We start from the raw sequence: 25,683 nt of genomic DNA on the forward strand, positions 1-25,683 counted from the left end.
CACAGCATTCAATCTGATGTAACCATGCTATATGAGGAGAGCCGCCAATCATTGTTGATCACCATAGAAGAAGCACAATGCTAACAGCTAGCTACAACTATGTCTTTAAAGTCTAACCTCTTAGGGAATGGATGGGGACATGAAGGGGAAGTTGTTTTTCCTCCATATTCAGTTCCCTTCGTTCTTTTCAAGTTCCTTGGCTGTCATCCTTTGCATTTCTCATGATTGAAATATGGCTTAGTGTTTTATTAAGCGCATGTGATGCTGTTTGCAGAATGCTAATAGACATACTGTATGCGAAAGGAATTCATGATTATTAACCAGAATAAATATTACTACTGGCAGAATTTAGATGATTGTGATGGTGATTGGGGTGTTGGTGATGATTGATTATTGTGATGATGATGATGATTATGATGATGGTTTTAATGATGATGATGATGGTGTTACTGATGTTGATGGTGGTGATGATGATGATGATGATGATGATGATGATGATGGTTTTAATGATGATGATGATGGTGTTACTGATGTTGATGATGATGATGATTATGATGGTGTTCATGATGATTATGATGATGATGATGGTTTTAATGATGGTGATGATGGTGTTACTGATGTTGATGGTGATGATGATGATGATGATGATGATGATGATTATGATGGTGTTCATGATGATTATGATGATGATGATGGTTTTAATGATGGTGATGGTGATGATGATGGTTTTAATGATGGTGATGATTGATTATTGTGATGATGATGATGATTATGATGATGGTTTTAATGATGATGATGATGGTGTTACTGATGTTGATGGTGATGTTGATGGTGATGATGATTATGATGGTGTTCATGATGATTATGATGATGATGATGGTTTTAATTATGATAATGATGGTTTTAATGTTGATGGTTTTAATGATGATGATGATGATGGTAATGATGATGATGGTTTTAATGATGGTGATGGTGCTTCTACACCTGCATTGCTTGCTGTTTGGGGTTTTAAGCTGGGTTTCTGTACAGCACTTTGAGATATCAGCTGATGTAAGAAGGGCTATATAAATACATTTGATTTGATTTGATGGTGATGATGACGATGATGATGATGATGGTTTTAATGATGATAATGATGGTTTTAATGATGATAATGATGGTAATGATGATGATGATGATGGTTTTAATGATGATGATGATGATGGTTTTAATGATGATGTTGATGATGGTTTTAATGATGATGATGATGATGGTTTTAATGATGATGATGATGGTTTTAATGATGGTGATGGTGCTGAGGATGATGATGATGGTTTTAATGATGATGATGATGGTGTTACTGATGATGATGATGGTGGTGATGGTGATGATGATGGTGATACTGATGATGGTGATACTGATGATAATGATGGTGTTACTGATGATGATGATGGTGTTACTGATGATGGTGATATTGATGATGATGGTGTTACTGATGATGGTGATGGTGATGATGATGGTGTTACTGATGATGGTGATACTGATGATGATGTTACTGATTATGGTGTTACTGATGATGATGATGGTGTTACTGATGATGGTGATATTGATGATGATGGTGATATTGATGATGATGATGATTATGGTGTTGATGATGACGGTAATTATTGTGATGGTGATGACAGACAGTAGTCAGCGTTATATTTAAATGAAACACTGCGTAGAACAGCAGTGATGAGGTTATTAATTGTGTAGTTTCGATACTACGTTAGTTAGCACTAATCCCCTGTCTCTCATTATGGACACTTAGTTTCCTGTCAAATCATGACTACTTTCACCTCCCTCGGCTCATTATTGGTTTATAAGAAACCTTTTGGGGAAGGACTCCTTATCTCGCTGTTTTCCTAGATGTTAGTGATGCTGTTTGCATATACACTGACAGCCTAATAATAAACCATGATTATACACTGTAGGCAAAATATAGAGATGACTAAAAGAGGACTACATTTAAAATGGATGATGTTAATATGCAATACAACAGAAGTGGGAATCAGATGAGGCTGAATAAGAAAACAGACCCTGACAGCTTGGAGAGCTGTTGATGAGGGTTTTGTCAGAACATGTTAGTAGTAACTCCTCCTCCCATTAATTAACACTACTTTGTTTACCATCGGGTCGTGTTCGTCAACTCTCTCTCTCTCTCTCTCTGCTTGTTATTGTGCCTAACAACCCCACCAGGGAAATGACTGTCTTTACGCTGTCTTGTCTCTCAGCTCTCCAAGTCTTTATATAGTTATTCATTGACTTGCAACTTGTGTGTCTGGAAGGGATATAAGGATTTTTGGCCAGTATAAGGATAATGTCCAGTCTGATTTGACCAGAGGTCAGACAGTTAAAAAAAAGAAAATGAGAGCTGCTAACTATAGGAGTTTACAGTTATTTACCATGAATCCTACTGAGCTGCACACTCTAGGAGTTTACAGTTATTTACCATGAATCCTACTGAGCTGCACACTCTAGGAGTTTACAGTTATTTACCATGAATACTACTGAGCTGCACACTCAAGGAGTTTACAGTTATTTACCATGAATCCTACTGGGCTGCACACTCTAGGAGTTTACAGTTATTTACCATGACTCCTACTGAGCTGCACACTCTAGGAGTTTACAGTTATTTACCATGAATCCTACTGAGCTGCACACTCTAGGAGTTTACAGTTATTTACCATGAATCCTACTGAGCTGCACACTCTAGGAGTTTACAGTTATTTACCATGAATCCTACTGAGCTGCACACTCTAGGACTTTACAGTTATTTACCATTAATCCTACTGAGCTGCACACTCTAGGAGTTTACAGTTATTTACCATGAATCCTACTGAGCTGCACACTCTAGGAGTTTACAGTTATTTACCATGAATCCTACTGAGCTGCACACTCTAGGAGTTTACAGTTATTTACCATGAATCCTACTGAGCTGCACACTCTAGGAGCTAATAGTTATTTACCATGAAGCCTACTGAGAATAATATACAGTATTTCTGTCTACTTGTGTAATTTAACTTTTAGCACCGTTTTATTTGTGTAGTTCCAGTTTATCGTATTGTTTAAGTATACAGTTGAAGTCGGAAGTTTACTTACACTTAGGTTGGAGTCATTAAAACTAGTTTTTCAACCACTCCACAAATTTCTTGTTAACAAACTATAGTTTTGGCAAGTCGGTCTACTTTATGCATGACACAAGTAATTTTTCCAACAATTGTTTACAGACAGATTATTTCACTTATAATTCACTGTATCACAATTCCAGTGGGTCAGAAGTTTACATACAACTAAGTTGACTGTGCCTTTAAACAGCTTGGAAAATTACAGAAAATGATGTCATGGCTTTAGAAGCTTCTGATAGGCTAATTGACATAATTTGAGTCAATTGGAGGTGTACCTGTGGATGTATTTCAATGCCTACCTTCAAACTCAGTGCCTCTTTGCTTGACATCATGGGAAAATCAAAAGAAATCAGCTAAGACCTCAGAAAACAAACTGTAGACTTCCACAAGTCTGGTTCCTCCTTGGAAGCAATTTCCAAACATCTGAAGATACCATGTTCATCTGTACAAACAATAGTACGCAAGTATAAACACCATGGGACCACGCAGCCGTCATATCACTCAGGAAGGAGACGCGTTCTGTCTCCTAGAGATGTTCAAATCAATCCCAGAACAACAGCAAATGACCTTGTGAAGATGCTGCTATCCACAGTAAAACGAGTCCTATATCGACATAACCTGAAAGGCCGCTCAGCAAGGAAGAAGTCACTGCTCCAAAACCGCCATAAAAAAAGCCAGACTACGGTTTGCACATTGGGACAAAGATCGTACTTTTTGGAGAAATGTCCTCTGGTCTGATGAAAGTGTTTGGTTCTTATTTTTCAGAGTAAATAACCCACGGACACTAGAGAAGCTTTAACCAAGTTTAATCCTTCCCAAGGGTTCTGTACAGCTGAAAATCAGAGAGCTAAAGATTTCAGACTTCAGTTTATATGCATCCTACTTAAGTCACTCCCCTTTCTCTCCAATCCTTACATGTTATGGCTCTACAGGAAGCTAATGAAGAAGGTAACAGGATTCCAAACATTTATTACTCTCTTAAGGGAATCTGTCCTCACCTTCTCACCTCAACCCCTCTTTCATCTAATACACAGATGTCCATCGGTCTCCCCTGTATCGACACATCGCTCTCCTCACATCTATCAAACACATTCCAAAGCCTTCTTTCTTCTGAGAACCATTAACTTCTAACATAACCCAGTCTTTTTCATTTCCTATTATTCATTTAATATCTCAACGTTCAAAGTTTAGCACATCCCAACAAAAGAAAATAAAACTGTTTGGTCATAATGACCATCGTTATGTTTGGAGGAAAAAGTGGGAGGCTTGCAAGCCGAAGAACACCATCCCAACTGTGAAGCACGGGGGTGGCAGCATCATGTTGTGGGGGTACTTTGCTGCAGGAGGGACTGGTGCACTTCACAAAATAGATGGCATCATGAGGGAGGAAAATGATGTGGATATATTGAAGCAGCATCTCAAGACATCAGTCAGGAAGTTAAAGCTTGGTCGCAAATGGGTCTTCCAAATGGACAATGACCCCAAGCATACTTCCAAAGTTGTGGCAAAATGGCTTAAGAACAACAAAGTCAAGGTATTGGAGTGGCCATCACAAAGCCCTGACCTCAGTCCTATAGAAAATATGTGGGCAGAACTCAAAAAGCGTGTGCGAGCAAGGAGGCCTACAAACCTGACTCAGTTACACCAGCTCTGTCAGGAGGAATGGGCCAAAATTCACCCAACTTCTTGTGGGAAGCTTGTGGAAGGCTACCCAAAATATTTGACCCAAATTAAACAATTTAAAGACAATGCTGCCAAATACTAATTGAGTGTATGTAAACTTCTGACCCACTAGGAATGTGATGAAAGAAATAAAAGCTAAAATAAATAATTCCCTGACCTAAGACAGGGAATTTTTAATAGGATTAAATGTCAGGAATTGTGAAAAACTGAGTTTAAATGTTTTTGGCTAAGGTGTATGTAAACTTCTGACTTCAACTGTACGTACACACATACACTGACTGTACAAAACATTTTAAGAACACCTGCTCTTTCCATGACAGACTGACCAGGTGAATCCAGGTGAAAGCTATAATCCCTTGTTGATGTCACTTGTTAAATCCTCTTCAATCAGTATAGATGAAAGGGGCAGACAGGTTAAAGAAGGATTTAAGCCTTGAGACTATTGAGACATGGATTGTGTATGTGAACCATTCAGAGGGTGAATAGGCAAGACAAAATATTTAAGTGCCTTTGAACGGGGTATGGTAGTAGGTGCCAGGCTCACCGGTTTGTGTCAAGAACTCCAATGCTGCTGGGTTTTTCACGCACAACAGTTTCCTGTGTGTATCAAGAATGGTCCACCACCCAAACGACATCCAGCCAACTTGACATAACTGTGGAAAGCATTGGAGTCAACATGAGCCAGCATCCCTGTGGAACCCTTTCGACACCTTGTAGAGTCCATGCCCTGACGAATTGAGGCTATTCCTAGGGCAAAAGGGGAGAGGGGTTTAACTCAATATTAGAAAAGTGTTCCTAATGTTTGGTATGCTCAGTGTATGTTAATGTTCCTAGTAATTGCTGTCCTGTCAGTCAAACACGTCTTATAAGTCTTAAAAGTGGTAGGGGTGCAGTCCAGCCAAGCGAAGCTAGCCATCCAGATGTGTGGCCATGCATGTAGTTGGACTGGCTTGCTGCCTAACTGGGCTTGGAAACCAGACTGGCTTCTTCTCTGCGGTGCTGTGAATTCATTTATCTTTTTCTGCTGGGAGAAGGATAACAAATAAAACATATATAAAAGACATATGTTTTTTTTTTGAGGTGCTGACTCGGTTGAACAGGAAAGCCGGCTTGGTCGGTTCGGTCGGTGCTTCTCTCCCAGGTGAGAGCTGAAGCAGAGAGCAGAGTGATGGCTTCTGGGTAATTGAGGTGGTCTCTCAGACAGATGGGGAGGATTATATCTTCAAGCCGAGCCACTAGGACGTAACGGTAACTTTGTGGGAGAGAGAGAGTTAAAGAGAGAGAGACCAAGAATTCACAAAATGGGACAAACACCAAATTGAGACTCTGCATGTAGAATTCTGCAATAAATATCCTCTGTGTACAACGTAAAACACCACTGGGACTCTGTTCACAAACACCAACAGACCCGACAGAGGCCCAGGACAGCAACACAATTAGACCCAACCAAATCATGAGTAAACAAAAATAAAATTACTTGATACATTGGAAAGAATTAACCAAAGACAGAGCAAACTAGAATGCTATTTGGCCCTAAACAGAGAGTACACAGTGACAGAATACCTGACCACTGTGACTGGCCCAAAACTCAGTGAGCATATCCTTGCTATTGAGAAAGGTTGACATAGGCAGACCTGGCACTCAAGAGAAGACAGGCTATGTGCAAACTGCCCATAAAATGAGGTGGAAACTGAGCTGCTCTTCCTAACTTCCTCCCAAATGTATGATCAATATTAGAGACACATATTTCCCTCAGATTGCACAGATCCACAAAGAGTTTGAAAACAAATCCAATTTTGATAAACTCCCATATCTACTGGGTGAAATACCAATGTGACATCACAGCAGCAAGATTTGCGACCTGTTGCCACAAGAAAAAGGGCAACCAGTGAAGAACAAACATCACTGTAAATACAACCCATTTTTATGTTTATTTATTTTCCCTTTTGTACTTTAACTATTTGCACATTGTTACAACACTGTATATAGACATAATATGACATTCTTTTGGAGTGTAATGTTTACTGTTCATTTTTTATTGTTTATTTCACTTTTGATAATCATCTATTTCACTTGCTTTGGAAATGTAAACATATGTTTCCCATGCCAATAAAGCCCTTTGAAATTAATTGAATTGAATTGAGAGAGAGAGAAAGAGAGAGAGAGAGAGAGAGAGAGGGGGAGAGAAAGAGAGAGAGAGAGAGAGAGAGAGAGAGAGAGAGAGAAAGAGAGAGAGAGAGAGAGAGAGAGAGAGAGTTTAGCTAGTCAGGTGGGTAACACTCAACCCAACTATAAATGAAACACCAGGAGTTCTCTGTTACAATATCTAAAATCAATCTTTTTCTCTGTTCTTCTCTTCCAGAACACAGATTCACTTCACGGTGGCCATTGATTTCACAGCATCCAATGGTGAGGGCTGGTACTATTTTCATACATTCTTTGTATTGTATTCTACAGCTCTATAAGCTGACTATCTCTTACTGTGAGGCTCTCAAGTCCAGCAGGCTGTTGTCTCTACTCAAGCTCTGAACTCTGAACCATGAACCCTGCATTCTAACCCCCCTGGGTTGCTCTCCAGGTAACCCGTCCCAGTCCACCTCCCTCCACTACATGAACCCGTATCAGATGAATGCATACGCCATGGCCCTGAAGGCTGTAGGGGAGATCATTCAGGACTATGACAGTGACAAGATGTTCCCTGCTCTGGGCTTCGGAGCCAAGCTGCCCCCCGATGGACATGTGTCCCACGAGTTCCCCTTGGTAACTATCTATCATCGTCCTATGACTGCAGACGCACACACACACGCATGCACGCATGCACGCACGCACACACACACACACACACTACAGATTCTCACTGGGGCTGGTAGAGCTGGCAGAGTTTGGTGCTAAACTCGGTATTATCTGATGTCCAATGAGTTCCCCTGGTAACTATACTGTATAGCCTCTGACTGAAGGATGGATGGATCATCACTGGTAACTATACTGTATAGCCTCTGACTGAAGGATGGATGGATCCTAACTGGTAACTATACTGTACAGCCCCTACCTGCAGATGTAGCTATAGCTAGCTACTGTACAGCCCCTACCTGCAGATGTAGCTATAACTAGCTACTGTACAGCCCCTACCTGCAGATGTAGCTATAGCTAGCTACTGTAAGCCCCTACCTGCAGATGTAGCTATAGCTAGCTACTGTAAGCCCCTACCTGCAGATGTAGCTATAGCTAGCTACTGTACAGCCCCTACCTGCAGATGTAGCTATAGCTAGCTACTGTACAGCCCCTACCTGCAGATGTAGCTATAGCTAGCTACTGTACAGCCCCTACCTGCAGATGTAGCTATAGCTAGCTACTGTACAGCCCCTACCTGCAGATGTAGCTATAGCTAGCTACTGTACAGCCCCTACCTGCAGATGTAGCTATAGCTAGCTACTGTGCAGTACATCACTGAGGGTGTTAATGCTGTTAGTAATGACTCAAAGAAGCACACTTCAAACATTCAGCATGTTTATTAACGTAGCTGGCTCTGACTGACTTCTTCTGGTGTTTATTAACGTGGCTGGCTCTGACTGACTTCTTCTGGTGTTTATTAACGTGGCTGGCTCTGACTGACTTCTTCTGGTGTTTATTAACGTGACTGGCTTTGACTGACTTCTTCTGGTGTTTATTAACGTGGCTGGCTCTGACTGACTTCTTCTGGTGTTTATTAACGTAGCTGGCTCTGACTGACTTCTTCTGGTGTTTATTAACGTGGCTGGCTCTGACTGACTTCTTCTGGTGTTTATTAACGTGGCTGGCTCTGACTGACTTCTTCTGGTGTTTATTAACGTGGCTGGCTCTGACTGACTTCTTCTGGTGTTTATTAACGTGGCTGGCTCTGACTGACTTCTTCTGGTGTTTATTAACGTGGCTGGCTTTGACTGACTTTTTGCACAGCATTTACATACATATGATTTACCTTTCCTAGTCGAGTTTGTGTGTGTGTGTGTTGTTTGTGTACTTTGCGTTGAATGTTCTGTAATCTTGTATATTGGTGTTTCTATGTGCATTAAGATGTGTGTGTGTGTGTGTGTGTGTGTGTGTGTGTGTGTGTGTGTGTGTGTGTGTGTGTGTGTGTGTGTGTGTGTGTGTGTGTGTGCGTGCGTGCGTGTGAGTGATTGAACATGTGTGTTCCTTTGCCAGATATGAGCATGCATAAATTAAACACGGGATTCATTTAAAACCTTTTATTGTGCTATTTGGCATCTATAAGCCTGACGGATTCTTCAATCAATTAGACTTCTCTCAGCCAGATAATGTGGATGGAAATGGGATACCTAGTCAGTTGCACAACTGAATCTATTCAAACCGAAACGTGTCAACGGCGCCCGGGGAGCAGTTGTTGTTGGGGGTTAACTGCCTTGCTGAAGGGCAGAGCAACCGATTTGTACCTTGTCCGCTACGGTGTTAGATCCAGCAACCTTCCAGTTACTGGTCCAACTCTCCTATCCGCAAGGCTGGATGGGGATGGTGTTGTACAATAAAACTAATGAGCAGCCCATCAACAAGGTCTCCACCGCCATAGCCATGCAAAGTAAGGATCCTTTTTTTTTTTTTTTTTTTAAATAGAGCAAATATTTTTTTCCCTAAAGTACTGAGCCTTTCATAGTCCTGTATTAGCAGACCGATATAGACTTCTGGAGCGCGGGCAACCCCCCCCCCATTGAAGAAAAAAATCACAGCTCCCCCACCCCCAAACTACTTCCCACTGCCTATGTCCATCGCGTCACTGTCACGTTCGTCGTTGGAGGCATACTCGGACCAAAGCGCAGCGTGATTACAGTTCCACATCTTTATTAAGGTGAAACTTTAAGCAAAATAAGAAACAAACAATGACTGTGCAGTACTGAGGTGCAACATGCACTCCAAAACAAGATCCCTGTCACGCCCTGACCAGGTGAACTCTGCTATTTTGGTCAGGGTGTGGCATTTCTATGCTTTATTTTCTATGTTTTGGTTATAGCCTTTCTTTGTGTTTTATTTCTATGTTGGGCTCGGATGATTTCCCAATCAGACAGCTGTCGCTTGTGAAGTCTGATTGGGAATCACATTTAAGTTCCTTTTCCCCCACGATGTTTGTGGGTTGTTGTCTCTTTTGTTTGAGCAGTTAACGTTTCGTCTATTCTTTGTCTGTTTTGGTAACGTGTTTATTTGTGTCTAAATAAACATGTGTTCGCTCCCAGCTGCGTTTTGGTCCGCTTCCTCGTCTCCCGACGACAATCGTTACAGAACAACCCACCGAACCAGGACCAAGCAGCGGGAGGAAAAGGAGCGCGAGAGATGGGCTCGCGAGGGGAAGGAGTTCTGGACCTGGGAGGAGATCATGTCGGGGAGAGGACCCTGGCGGAAGGATTCCCAGGTCGAGGAGGTAAAGCCAGCGGTAGACGGAGTCGCAGGCGGCGGTCGAGGAGGCCCGGAAAACACCCCCAAGAAATGTTTTGGGGGGGGCTAATGGGGTGGTCCGGAAGGGCAGAGGAGGAGCCCAGACCACTGCTCTCATGGGGGATGACGGCGGAGGAAGAGAAGGAGATGAGGCGTTTGATTGAGGACCTGCAGAGGGAAGATCTGGAGGAGGAGCCATGGTATGCGGAGTTGCGCGCTGTGTCGCCAGTGCGCCCGCACAGCCCGGTGCGTCCGGTGGACATGCCCAGCACATGCCGTGCTAGGATGGGCATCCAGCCAGGACGAGTGGCTAAACCGGCTCCACGCTTCAGTTCACCAGTGCGTGTTCACAGTCCTGTCTGGCCCGTCCCTGCTCCCCGCACCAGGTTAGTGGTGCGTGTCCCCAGTCCAGTCCGGCCCGTCCCTGCTCCCCGCACCAGGTTAGTGGTGCGTGTCCCCAGTCCTGTCCGGCCCGTCCCTGCTCCCCGCACCAGGTTAGTGGTGCGTGTCCCCAGTCCTGTCCGGCCCGTCCCTGCTCCCCGCACCAGGTTAGTGGTGCGTGTCCCCAGTCCTGTCCGGCCCGTCCCTGCTCCCCGCACCAAGTCAGTGGTGCGTGTCCCCAGTCCTGTCCGGCCCGTCCCTGCTCCTCGCACCAGGTTAGTGGTGCGTGTCCCCAGTCCTGTCCGGCCCATCCCTGTTCCCCGCACCAAGCCCACGGTGCGTGTCCACAGTCCTGTCCGGCCCGTCCCTGTTCCCCGCACCAAGCCCACGGTGCGTGTCCACAGTCCTGTCCGGCCCGTCCCTGTTCCCCGCACCAAGCCCACGGTGTGTGTCCACAGTCCTGTCCGGCCCGTTCCTGTTCCCCGCACCAAGCCCACGGTGCGTGTCCACAGTCCGGCACGGCCCGTGTCTGGTCCACCGGTGCCCAATCCTGTTCCGGTCGACGGCTCCGCTCCGGAGCCTGAGCATGCCGCTCCACAGTGGTCCAGTCCGGGCCAGAGGGGTAGGGCTAGGGTGGAGGCAGGGGGAGAAACACGCCCGGGGCCAGAGCCTCCACCGAGGGTGAGGCGCCCACCCGGGTCCCCCCCCTAATAGACTTTAGGTTGGTGCGCCGGGAGTACGCACCGTTGGAGGGGGGGTACTGTCACGCCCTGACCAGGTGAACTCTGCTATTTTGGTCAGGGTGTGGCATTTCTATGCTTTATTTTCTATGTTTTGGTTATAGCCTTTCTTTGTGTTTTATTTCTATGTTGGGCTCGGGTGATTTCCCAATCAGACAGCTGTCGCTTGTGAAGTCTGATTGGGAATCACATTTAAGTTCCTTTTCCCCCACGATGTTTGTGGGTTGTTGTCTCTTTTGTTTGAGCAGTTAACGTTTCGTCTATTCTTTGTCTGTTTTGGTAACGTGTTTATTTGTGTCTAAATAAACATGTGTTCGCTCCCAGCTGCGTTTTGGTCCGCTTCCTCGTCTCCCGACGACAATCGTTACAATCCCACAAAACACAGTGGGGAAATGGCTGCCTAAATATGATCCCCAATCAGAGACAACGCTAAACAGCTGCCTCTGATTGGGAACCATACCAAGCACACCAACATAGAAATAAACAACATAGCACACAGCCAGTCTCGCCCTGACCTACTATACCATAGAAAACCAAGGGCTCTCCATTCTGATTCAGATTATTAAACCTGACAATATGATGGAAACCAACCAACCGGCACACACTTTCAAGGGTTTTTTATTCTCATTTGCTGTACAGTGATGGTAGAATGATGTTTGCTTTAGTTTTGGTGCTTGGAGGCATATCAACATTAGTATCTATGAAGCTTTATACTCAGATACACTAGTGTTTCCTCACTATTTTCCTGGTTCAATCTCAGAATTGAACAATTCAACTGGCCTTTACCTGATTAACTACACTGAACAAAAATATAAACGCATACGTGCAACAATTTCTAAGATTTTACTGAGTTACATTTCATATAAGGAAATCAGTCAATTGAAATAAATTCATTAGGTCCTAATCTATGGATTTCAAATCAAATGTTATTAGAGTCACATGCAGCGAATATAACAGGTAGACCTTACAGTGAAATGCTTACTTACAAGCCCTTAACCAACAATGCAGTTTAAAACATTTACAAATATACGAATAAGATGTTCAGGACTCTTATGGTTTGGGGGTAGAAGCTGTTCAGAAGCCTCTTGGACCTAGACTTGGCGCTCCAGTTCTGCTTGCCTTGCGGTAGCAGAGAGAACAGTCTATGACTAGGGTGGCTGGAGTCTTTGACAGTTTTTAGGGCCTTCCTCTGAGAGTGCCTGGTATAGAGGTCCTGGATGTCAGGAAGCTTGGCCTAAGTGTTGTACTGGGCCGTACGCACTACCCTCTGTAGTGCCTTGCGGTCGGAGGCCAAGCAGTTGCCATACCAGGCGGTGATGCAACCAGTCAGGATGCTCTCGATGGTGCAGCTGTAGAACCTTTTGAGGATCTGAGGACCCATGCCAAATCTTTTCAGTCTCCTGAGGGGGAATAGGTTTTGTTGTGCCCTCTTCACAACTGTCTTGGTGTGCTTGGACCATGTTAGTTTGTTGGTGATGTGGACACCAAGGAACTTGAAGCTCTCAACCTGCTCCACTACAGCCCCGTCGATAAGAATGGGGACCTGTTCGGTCCTCCTTTTCCTGTAGTCCACAATCGTTTTCTTTGTCTTGATCACGTTGAGGGAGAGATTGTTGTCCTGGCACCACATGGTCAGGTCTCTGACCTTCTCCCTATAGGCTGTCTCGTCGTTGTCGGTGATCAGGCCTATCACTGTTGTGTCATCGGCAAACTTAATGATGGTGTTGGAGTCGTGCCTGGCCGTGCAGTCATGAGTGAACAGGGAGTACAGGAGGGCAGCACACACCCCTGAGGGGCCCCTGTGTTGAGGATCAGCGGATGTGTTGTTACCTATCCTTACTGGTCAGGAAGTCCAGAATACAGTTACAGAGGGAGGTGTTTAGTCCCAGGATCCTTAGCTTATTGGTGAGCTTTGAGGGCTCTATGGTGTTGAACGCTGAGCTGTAGTCAATGAATAGCATTCTTACATAGGCGTTCCTTTTGTCCAGGTGGGAAAGGGCAGTGTGGAGATCTGTAGATCTGTTAGGGCGGTATGCAAATTGGAGTGGCTCTAGGGTTTCTGAGATAATGGTGTTGATGTGAGCCATGACCAGCCTTTCAAAGCACTTCATGGCTACAGACATGAGTGCTACGGGTCGGTAGTCATTTAGGCAGGTTACCTTAGTGTTCTTGGGCACAGGGACTATGGTGGTCTGCTTAAAACATGTTGGTATTACAGACTCGGACAGGGAGAGGTTGAAAATGTCAGTGAAGACACTTGCCAGTTGGTTAGCGCATGCTCGCGGTACATGTCCTGGTAATCCGTCTGGCCCTGTGGCCTTGTGAATGTTGACCTGTTTAAAGGTCTTACTCACATCGGCTGCGGAGAGCGTGATCACACAGTCTTCTGGAACAGCTGGTGCTCTCGTGCATGTTTCAGTGTTATTTGCCTCGAAGCGAGCAAAGAAGTAGTTTAGCTTGTCGAGTAGGCTCATGTCACTTGGCAGCTCTCGGCTGTGCTTCCCTCTGTAGTCTGTAATGGTTTGCAAGCCCTGCCACATCCGACGAGCGTGACTGGGAATACACACATGACTGAGAATACAAATGTCCATCTGTAGAAAAAAAGGTAGGTTTGTGGATCAGAAAACCAGTCAGTATCTGGTGTGACCACCATTTGCCTCATCGAGCCCAACACATCTCCTTCACATGGAGTTGATCAAGCTCTTTATTGTGGCCTGTGGAATGTTGTCCCACTCCTCTTCAATGGCTGTCCGAAGTTGCTGGATATTGGCGGACAATGAGCCTCAGGATCTCGTGATGGTTTCTGACAGTTTGTACAGAAATGATTTGGTTGTGCGTACCCACAGTTTCATCAGCTGTCCGGGTGGCTGGTCTCAGACGATCCAGCAGATGAAGAAACCGGATGTGGAGGTCCTGGGCTGGTGTGGTTACACGTGGTCTGTGGTTGTGTGGCCGGTTGGACGTACTGCTAAATTCTCTAAAACGATGTTGGAGGCAGCTTATGGTAGAGAAATTAACATTATATTCTTTGGCAACAGCTCTGGAGGACATTCCTGCAATCAACATGCCAATTGCACACTCCCTCAAAACTTGAAACATCTGTGGCATTGTGTTGTGTGACAAAACTGCATATTTTAGAGTGGCCTTTGTCCCCAACACAAGGTGCAGCTGTGTATTTTTATTTGATTTATTTAACCTTTATTTAACTAGGCAAGTCAGTGTTGATCATGTAATGATGTAACAGTAATGATCATGCTGTTTAATCAGCTTCTTGATATGCCACACCTGTTGGATTATATTGGCAAATGAGAAATGCTCACTAACAGGGATGTAAACAAATTTGTGCACAAAATGTGAGAGAAATATGCTTTTTGTTCGTATGGAACTTTTCTGGGATCTTTTGTTTCATTTCCCTTTACATGTTGCGTTTATATTTTTGTTCAGTGTAATTCAGGTTACATGTTTTGTATTTTCTCCATCGCAGAATGGCAACATAGAGAACCCCTACTGCAACGGAATGGAGGGGATTCTAGAAGCATACCATCAGAGTCTGAAGACTGTACAACTCTACGGACCCACCAACTTTTCTCCGGTTGTCAACCATGTGGCAAAGTGAGTGTGATCGTGAGCCCCCGAGACAGACAGTACAGAAGCTCTCCTTATCAACTCATATAGCCTGATCCCTGATCTGTTTGTGCTGTACAGCCAATTCCTATAGCCAAAAAGGAATGACAAGACAGCACAAACAGATCTGGGACTAGGCTACATTTCAACAGCAACGCAAGGCTGGTCATTAATCAACCTTACCTCAACCTTGGTTAGAAAATAAGTTGAAAGACAAACCTTCAGGAAACCTTCATCTCCACACTTATCCAGACAGACCATTAGAGCCACTAACAGACACTATCAGTAAATAATTGTTGTTTTTTGGATGTGTTGTGATTTAATGAAAGGGAAATAAAAAAAATAAACTGTCGCCGCGGTGACGGATGTAACTTGTGGTCAAGTCCCAGAACAAATTAATAAGTGGTCACACGTTGTGTGTGTGTGTGTGTGTGTGTGTGTGTGTGTGTGTGTGTGGGTGTGGGTGTGGGTGTGGGTGTGGGTGTGTGTGTGGGGGGGTGTGGGTGTGTGTGTGTGTGTGTGTGCGTGCGCGCATGCGTGCGTGTGTGCGTGTTTCGCCTGATGTGTAGGCTTGATGTCCATTTAACTTCCCAAACAGCAGTAATCTCTCATGTCTCTGTCTTATGATGACACACAACCCCCACGCACACACCCCTTTTTAATTCAAGTGTCAACTCCAGAGAGCCAATCGTTTGACAGGCTAAATTAGAAAGCAGGAGAAAGGACTCAGCAACCCCAGAGCTCTGGCTGAAATGTCAATAACGTCCTTAGTTTTGGCATAATGAGCACTTGGATGTTGTCACTGTTGTCTTCTCTAGTTACAATAATAAGATCAGAGTCTGTGTGAAACGTCTCAGAGGAGCAGATCATAACGAACAAGGTTACGTGGACATGGACGTGGGGAGAGCTGATCCTAGATCAGCCATTCTATTCTGGGAGGATTAATGTATACAGCCCCTGGTCAGAGCCTACCTGGCAATCCATCAATAACAACAACAAACTAAAATATATATAACAGAAACAATACAGCAACTTGCATTGCTAAACACATCAGTAAATGATTCATGTTATGGACAGCTAGGGATGGGTGATGGAAACTAGGCCACGTACATACAGAACACTGCTGAGACTGGCTCATCACAGACATGGGAGTTACAGTACACAGCAGGCTGTACTTAACATGTCTATATTGAGGCTCTGGGACTCGCTCTCTGGTGACAGGAAGTTAGTATCTGAAAAGAGATCGCCTTTTAATGTGTTGTTTCTTTCCAGTCAAACAGCGCAAGGCAGGTAAAACTATACACAGTTCAGAGGCACACTATGGTGGATTCCCAGAATACGTTGGTACATTCTGAGTGTCTATGTCACAGACAGAGGATACACTAGAATACGTTGATACATTCTGAGTGTCTATGTCACAGACAGAGGATACACTAGAATACGTTGATACATTCTGAGTGTCTATGTCACAGACAGAGGATACACTAGAATACGTTGATACATTCTGAGTGTCTATGTCACAGACAGAGGATACACTAGAATACGTTGATACATTCTGAGTGTCTATGTCACAGACAGAGGATACACTAGAATACGTTGATACATTCCGAGTGTCTATGTCACAGACAGAGGATACACTAGAATACGTTGATACATTCCGAGTGTCTATGTCACAGACAGAGGATACACTAAAAACACAGGGAAATCGGCTTCAAGTGATTTTAATTTGGGAAATCTGTTCCCAAGTATTTCCACGAATAATAGAGAGAAGTGATCATAAACAAATGTAAGCAAGGTTTGAAATTATTACGTTTTATTCCAATATGAAATGTATTTGGGCTTCTTGCGGTTAATTTACAGTCTACAAATGCAGTCTCTGTTCTCTCTCTGCCAGGTACGCAGCGGCCGTACAGGACGGCTCTCAGTACTTTGTCCTGCTCATCATCACAGACGGAGTCATATCAGACATGGCCCAGACCAAGGAGGCCATCGTCAATGTGAGTAGGCTGCTGGATGTTCCCATTACCCATAATCCTCCTCTGCCCTCTGTCTCCCTGTGTCTCTTTCTCTGCGTCTGTCTCTGTCTTTCTCTCCCTCTCCGCAGGGCTTTACAGCTGCTTTTAACTTTCTGCTTTTAACGCACCTCTGCTTTTTACCACAGCTAGCTCCGGGCCAAAATCAATGTCTGTTTTTCTGCTGCTTTGAGCCATGCTCGTCAGAGCCACTTTATTTCAGGATGTAGGACTATGTTAACTTCTGTTATCCACTCTAGTTCTTTTACTGTTGTTCGGATGTTCTATTTTTCTTTGACCAAATGTAGGTTTCGTTTATGAACATCACAGCACTGTTACTTTACATTAACTTCTGCTTGTGCCTTTCTGAAATGTCTGTTTGAAAAATCCACTTTGTGTCTCTCTGGCCGTGAGAATAGACCGAGAGGGTGTTTACTGTCCAGCTGTCCAATGGGCGAGCGGCACGGCATCCTGACCTCTGATGACCTCTAACCTCTGACCTCACAGCAGGCTGGGTTTAAAGGGAATTTGCGACTGTTAGTAAAACCATTAGAACAGCCACACCTTCCTTTTAAGATCTTGTCTGCTGCTCTATCTTACCTCGGCCTTCTGACCTGCCTCAGACATCTACCTCTAACCTGTCTCAGCCATCTGCCTCTGACCTGCCTCAGCCGTCTACCTCTAACCTGCCTCAGCCATCTACCTCTAACCTGCCTCAGCCGTCTACCTCTAACCTGCCTCAGCCGTCTACCTCTAACCTGCCTCAGCCGTCTACCTCTAACCTGCCTCAGCCGTCTACCTCTAACCTGCCTCAGCCGTCTACCTCTGACCTGCCTCAGCCATCTACCTCTGACCTGCCTCAGCCGTCTACCTCTAACCTGCCTCAGCCAAGACATCTACCTCTGACCTGCCTCAACCAAGACATCTACCTCTGACCTGCCTCAGACATCTACCTCTGACCTGCTTCAGACATCTACCTCTGACCTGCCTCAGCCAAGACATCTACCTCTGACCTGCCTCAGCCAAGACATCTGCCTCAGACATCTACCTCTGACCTGCCTCAGACATCTACCTCTGACCTGCCTCAGACATCTACCTCTGACCTGCCTCAGCCAAGATATCTACCTCTGACCTGCCTCAGACATCTACCTCTAACCTGCCTCAGCCATCTACCTCTGACCTGCCTCAGGCAAGCCATCTACCTCTGACCTGCCTCAGCCGTCTACCTCTAACCTGACTCAGCCAAGCCATCTACTTCTGACCTGCCTCAGCCGTCTACCTCTAACCTGACTCAGCCAAGCCATCTACTTATGACCTGCCTCAGCCAAGCCATCTACCTCTAACCTGCCTCAGCCAAGCCATCTACTTCTAACCTGTCTCAGCCAAGCCATCTATCTCTAACCAACATCAGCTTCCTCAACCAAGCCTTCTAACCTGCTTCCTCTGCCCTGCTTTCTGTGTCCTGCCAGCTTCTGCCACCTTTGCAGTCCTGTCTGCCATTTTAAGTGGCTCTGGATAAAAGCTAAATAACTCAAATGTAAATGTACCAGGCCAGCCTTTTGGCTAAATATTAGTTCCAACCCCTCTCTATGATTTTCCATGGTTCTCTCCTTAACTCTCCTCTCAGGGCAGTGAATTATAAAGGAGGGCCTCCTGTTTCCTCACATGTTAGGACAGAACAGTAGAGTCACCTTTCTGCCAATCATTCATTTTAGCCCACTCTATTACCGCACTCCATGGCTGTGTCCCAAATGGCACCCTATAGGGCCCTGGTCAAAAGTAGTGCACTACACCCTATAGGGCCCCGGTCAAACGTAGTGCACTACACCCTATAGGGCCCTGGTCAAAAGTAGTGCACTACACCCTATAGGGCCCTGGTCAAAAGTAGTGCACTACACCCTATAGGGCCCTGGACAAAGTAGTGTACTACACCCTATAGGGCCCTGGTCAAAAGTAGTGCACTACACCCTACAGGGCCCTGGTCAAAAGTAGTGCACTACATAGGGAATAGGGTGCCATTTGGAATGTTAGCAGTTCATACCCATGTCACAGGGGAAGGTGGGAGGGAAACTGACTCACTGACTGATTTGTCATGCAGAGGACAGTTGAAATAAAACTTGGCAATATTAGAACGTTTTTTTAAATCTTCTGCAGACTGGAAAAGACTATTACTGCCGAGGACAGCTAGAGATCGAGCGATTCCAAGTTGCTGGGTTTGCAAATATTTTTGCAGTCCAAAGATAGATAGTATTTAAACAGCGTGCAGAAGCATGATCCCCTGGGTTAAAGTAGGGGGTGGTGGTTGGAGTGGTTGGGGGGGTGGTGGGGGTGGTGGTTGGGGTGGTGGTGGGGGTGGTTGTGGTTGTGGGGGTGGTGGGGGGGTGGTGGGGGTGGTGGGGGTGGTGGTTGGAGTGGTTGGGGTGGTGGGGGTGGTTGGGGGGGTGGTGGGGGTGGTGGTTGGGGTGGTGGTGGGGGTGGTTGGGGTGGTGGTGGGGGTGGTGGTTGGGGTGGTGGTGGGGGTGGTGGGGGTGGTGGTTGGGGTGGGGGTGGTTGGGGTGGTGGTGGGGGTGGTTGTGGTTGTGGGGGTGGTTGGGGGGTGGTGGGGGTGGTGGGGGTGGTGGTGGGGGTGGTTGTGGTTGTGGGGGTGGTTGGGGGGTGGTGGGGGTGGTGGGGGTGGTGGTTGGAGTGGTTGGGGTGGTGGGGGTGGTTGGGGGGGTGGTGGGGGTGGTGGTTGGGGTGGTGGTGGGGGTGGTTGGGGTGGTGGTGGGGGTGGTGGTGGTGGGGGTGGGGGTGGGGGTGGTGGGGGTGGTGGTTGGGGTGGGGGTGGTGGGGGTGGTGGTTGGGGTGGTGGTTGGGTTGGGGGTGGTGGGAGGGGTGGGGGTGGTTGGGATGTTGGTGGGGGTGGTTGGGGTGGTTGTGGGGGTGGTTGGGGTGGTGGTGGTTGGGGTGGTTGGGGTGGTGGTGGGGGTGGTTGGGGTGGTGGTGGTGGGGGTGGTGGTTGGGGTGGTGGGATGGTGGTTGGGGTGGTGGTGGGTGTGGTTGGGGTGGTGATGGGTGTGGTTGGGGTGGTGGGATGGTGGTTGGGGTGGTGGTGGTGGGGGTGGTGGTTGGGGTGGTGGGATGGTGGTTGGGGTGGTGGTGGGTGTGGTTGGGGTGGTGATGGGTGTGGTTGGGGTGGTGGGGGTGGGGGAAGTGGGGGTGGGATGGTGTTTGGAGGATAAAACATAGATTTATCCATTACGTTGACGTAGTGGGATAGAGACAGTTCAGATAAGCAGAGAGGAGTAAGAGGTGTTATTATAATAGATTTACAGTGTACAGTACAGGGCATGTTAGATACAGTAATTGCTAAGCGTTAATGCACATCAGGTTTTGCTTCGAAAGCACTAGTTCATCATTAAATGGTTTCAAGCACCTGCTGTTAGATCACCAACATATCTCATGTTGTTCCAGGAATCATGAATAAGATTGAGTGGAAATGTCTTTGAATGTGGCAGAGATAAAAGTGTTTCTACTAATTAATGTTATGACCTACAGCACCAGTCAAACGTTTGGACACACCTACTCATTCAAGAGTTTTTCTTTATTTTTAAAACTATGAAATAACACATATGGAATCAAATTGTAACCAAAAAATGTTCCACAAATATTTTATATTTGAGATTCTTCAAAGTAGCCACCCTTTGCCTTAACCATGCTGGTTAAGTGTGCCTTGAATTCTAAATAAATCACCAACACTGTCACCAGTAAAACACACCACCTCCTCCATGCTTCACGGTGGGAACTACACATGCGGAGATCATCCGTTCACCTACTCTGCATCTCACAAAGACACGGCAGTTGGAACCAAAAATCTAAAATCTGGACTCATCAGACCAAAGGACAGATTTCCACTGGTCTAATGTCCATTGCTCGTGTTTCTTGGCCCAAGCAAGTTTCTTATTATTATTGGAGTCCTTTAGTAGTGGTTTCTTTGCAGCAATTCGACCATGAAGGCGTGATTCACGCAGTCTCCTCTGAACAGTTGATCTTGAGATGTGTCTGTTACCAGAACTCTGTGAAGCATTTATTTGGGCTGCAATCTGAGGTGCAGTTAACTCTAATGAACTTATCCTCTGCAGCAAAGGTAACTCTGGGTCTTCCTTTCCAGTGGCGGTCCTCATGAGAGCCAGTTTCATCATAGCGCTTGATGGTTTTTGCAACTGACCTTGAAGAAACGTTCAAAGTTCTTGAAATTTTCCGCATTGACTGACATTCATGTCTTAAAGTAACGATGGGCTGTCATTTCTCTTTGCTTATTTAAGCTGTTCTTGTCATAATATACACTTGGTCTTTTACCAAATAGGGCTATCTTCTGTATACCCACCCCTACCTTGTCACAACACAACTGATTGGCTCAAACGCATTAAGAAGGAAAGAAATTCCACAAATTAACTTTTAACTAGGCACACCTGTTAATTGAAATGCATTCCAGGCAGTGGCAATTTTAGCATGTACATCTTGGTGGGGCAAACAAAAAAAGTGGGTTGCATGCCAGCAAAAGCCACTACACAACACAACAGTAAACAAGACATTAGTTGCACTCTAACGGTGACAAACGGTGCCCACAAACTGTACACATGGCTATCAGCGGAGCCTTGTCTGGCAGCGAAACAGTTCAGTCAGCCTCATTTACGGCCTGTTGAAAAGACATGGCTGACTTGCTTAAACAAATGTGGTTTCTACTGACAGTTGAGATGTACAAACTATGGCATAAGGGGACGACAAGCGGATAAGAGGCAATCTGTAATTTCGATTAAGACATTAATGAGCGAGCTTGGAAGGACGCAGTCAATATAACTATTTGTTCAGCACTTTTGAAATGTACAGCGACAGAATTCAGAACATGGGCCGTTGTAACGTTTGTCGTCGGGAGACGAGGAAGCGGACCAAAACGCAGCTGGGAGCGAATACATGTTTATTTAACACACTAGAATTAAACATGTACACAAAATCAAGGAAAAACTGCCAATACGTTACGTGCTCAAATAACGAGACAACAACCCACAAACATCGTGGGGGAAAAGGAACTTAAATGTGATTCCCAATCAGACTTCACAAGTGACAGCTGTCTGATTGGGAAATCACCCCCGAGCCCAACATAGAAATAAAACACAAAGAAAGGCTATAACCAAAACATAGAAAATAAAGCATAGAAATGCCACACCCTGACCAAAATAGCAGAGTTCACCTGGTCAGGGCGTGACAGTACCCCCCCTCCAACGGTGCGTACTCCCGGCGCACCAAACTAAAGTCTATTAGGGGGGGGACCCGGGTGGGCGCCTCACCCTCGGTGGAGGCTCTGGCCCCGGGCGTGTTTCTCCCCCTGCCTCCACCCTAGCCCTACCCCTCTGGCTCGGACTGGACCACTGTGGAGCGGCATGCTCAGGCTCCGGAGCGGAGCCGTCGACCGGAACATGATTGGGCACCGGTGGACCAGACACGGGCCGTGCCGGACTGTGGACACGCACCGTGGGCTTGGTGCGGGGAACAGGAACGGGCCGGACAGGACTGTGGACACGCACCGTGGGCTTGGTGCGGGGAACAGGGACGGGCCGGACAGGACTGTGGACACGCACCGTGGGCTTGGTGCGGGGAACAGGGACGGGCCGGACAGGACTGTGGACACGCACCGTGGGCTTGGTGCGGGGAACAGGGATGGGCCGGACAGGACTGGGGACACGCACCACTAACCTGGTGCGGGGAGCAGGGACGGGCCGGACAGGACTGGGGACACGCACCACTAACCTGGTGCGGGGAGCAGGGACGGGCCGGACAGGACTGGGGACACGCACCACTAACCTGGTGCGGGGAGCAGGGACGGGCCGGACAGGACTGGGGACACGCACCACTAACCTGGTGCGGGGAGCAGGGACGGGCCAGACAGGACTGTGAACACGTACTGGTGACCTGAAGCGTGGAGCCGGTTTAGCCACTCGTCCTGGCTGGATGCCCATCCTAGCACGGCATGTGCTGGGCATGTCCACCGGACGCACTGGGCTGTGCGGGCGCACTGGCGACACAGCGCGCAACTCTGCATACCATGGCTTGGTGCGGGGAGCAGGGACGGGCCGGACAGGACTGGGGACACGCACCGTGGGCTTGGTGCGGGGAACAGGAACGGGCCAGACAGGACTGTGAACACGCACTGGTGACCTGAAGCGTGGAGCCGGTTTAGCCACTCGTCCTGGCTGGATGCCCATCCTAGCACGGCATGTGCTGGGCATGTCCACCGGACGCACCGGGCTGTGCGGGCGCACTGGCGACACAGCGCGCAACTCAGCATACCATGGCTCCTCCTCCAGATCTTCCCTCTGCAGGTCCTCAATCAAACGCCTCATCTCCTTCTCTTCCTCCGCCGTCATCCCCCACGAGAGCAGTGGTCTGGGCTCTTCCTCTGCCCTTCCGGACCACCCCATTAGCCCCCCCCCAAAATTTTCTTGGGGCTGTTTTCCGGGCCTCCTCGACCGCCGCCTGCGACTCCGTCTACCGGCTGGCTTTTCCTCCTCGACCTGGGAGTCCGTCCGCCAGGGTCCTTTCCCCGACATGATCTCCTCCCAGGTCCAGAACTCCTTTCCCTCGCGAGCCCATCTCTCGCGCTCCTTTTCCTCCCGCTGCTTGGTCCTGGTTCGGTGGGTTGTTCTGTAACGTTTGTCGTCGGGAGACGAGGAAGCGGACCAAAACGCAGCTGGGAGCGAATACATGTTTATTTAACACACTAGAATTAAACATGTACACAAAATCAAGGAAAAACTGCCAATACGTTACGTGCTCAAATAACGAGACAACAACCCACAAACATCGTGGGGGAAAAGGAACTTAAATGTGATTCCCAATCAGACTTCACAAGTGACAGCTGTCTGATTGGGAAATCACCCCCGAGCCCAACATAGAAATAAAACACAAAGAAAGGCTATAACCAAAACATAGAAAATAAAGCATAGAAATGCCACACCCTGACCAAAATAGCAGAGTTCACCTGGTCAGGGCGTGACAGCCGTTCTTACAGTGTTCTCCCTGTATACCAAGTCAGAACCGTAGGATAAATAAAGGGTGAATATAAGCAGACATTGAACTCTCTTACAATATACGATGATTACATTTTTCTTAAACAGGTTATAGGCTACATGTGCACCACCAAGTCAGAACAGTAGGTGAATTTATGAGGGAAAAATAGACCAAATTATCAGGGTGAGGCATATGGGCCACTAACAGCTTACTACACCACATACACTTAGTATTACTTTCTTAGCTACAGTATACATATCTCCCTGGCATATTACATCATTTATGCAGCAGCAAACAAGACATTTTTGGACTCACCTTGTTGTGCTGTGCTCACTTGAACAGGAAGGTGGCATGGTAGTCCTTTGTGGGCAAATTTTGTCATCAAACTTTGTCATCAAAGTCTGGCATTCACTGGATTGATGGTGCTTTCAAGACAACTGGGAACTTTGAAAAAAAACAAGGTCGATCTAGAAAGAGGCCGGAGTTCCCGATTTACAATTCCGAGTTGGATGAACGTTCAAAATGTATATTTTCCCAGTGGGAGCTTGTTTTTTCCCAGTTCCCAGTTGTCTTGACCTCACTGAAGTCAGATTTAGCAGTTCCGAGTTAACAGTTGTTTTGAGCGCACCACAAATCATGCTTCAATGACAGCATGGCCAATGTTGAATTTTAGCATTTTAAGAGACACTTAAACCCAGACTAGGAACCGCACAGCCACTCCACTGAATAGCAGGGTAGTGATTGCTTTCCAATGCTTGCAGTTAGCCACTGATTCCTTACAAACCACTCATTGTTGAATTTACGATTTCCAACTTGTTGTGTAATGTTTATGTCCAATGGCTGATGAGCACCGATACGTTTTATGTATAATTTATCTTCATTATTTATCTTCATATGACAAGCATTAAAAAGGATTTGCCAGTAGATTGTTGACTTGATTCATGATGATGACTGCTATCTAAGATTTAGAAAGTATGATGTTGACATGATCAGTCCAATCAAAGCTACTGTAGATATAACGTGATTTGACGTAATTTTATCTGTGGCCAATGGCCTTGAGCCTTCTTGGATGGGCACGTCTAATGTAACTCTGAAACACCTGCATTTTGGAGCTGCCTTACTCAAGAAAGCAAAAAAGAGACCATGTTTGTATGCAGCTTTATTAACTCAAATATTTCAACTTTTTTACATTGTTTGCTAACTGATATGTGACACGTATTAATGCCAAAATAACATGCAAAACAGGCAAACCTGCCCCACGTGCCCTGAATGACATGTCGCCACTGATTCCAGGTGACTACCTCACAAAGCTGGTTGAGAGAATGGCAAGAGTGTGCAAAGCTGTCATCAAATGAAAGGATGGCTACTTTGAATAATCTCAAATATAACATTTATTTTGATTTGTTTAACACTTTTTTTTGCATACAACATGATTCCATATGTGTTATTTCATAGTTTTAATGTCTTCACTATTATTCTACAATGTAGAACATAGTAAAAATAAACAAAAGCCCTGGAATTAGTAGGTGTGTCCAAACTTTTGACTGGTACTGTATATGAAGTTAAATGTTATCCTCTTCTCTCTCCTCGCTCTGTGGAGATAAACATTGCATAGTGTAGAGAAGAATA

At 46.1% G+C, this 25,683-nt stretch overlaps 1 protein-coding gene across 1 annotated transcript in view; it reads left to right on the top strand.

The window, feature by feature from the left end:
- LOC115166459 (copine-5) overlaps positions 1-25,683 on the top strand; it is a 176,996-nt gene that overhangs the window by 138,074 nt on the left and 13,239 nt on the right. The window contains exons 15-18 of the mRNA XM_029720358.1: positions 7,192-7,238; positions 7,408-7,589; positions 14,856-14,983; positions 16,890-16,992. Coding sequence (XP_029576218.1) covers positions 7,192-7,238; positions 7,408-7,589; positions 14,856-14,983; positions 16,890-16,992 — 460 coding nt within the window. The remainder of the gene's footprint in view (positions 1-7,191; positions 7,239-7,407; positions 7,590-14,855; positions 14,984-16,889; positions 16,993-25,683) is intronic.

Source organism: Salmo trutta, chromosome 28 (assembly GCF_901001165.1).
Source record: "Salmo trutta chromosome 28, fSalTru1.1, whole genome shotgun sequence".
In the NCBI taxonomy this organism is placed as follows: Eukaryota; Metazoa; Chordata; class Actinopteri; order Salmoniformes; family Salmonidae; genus Salmo; species Salmo trutta.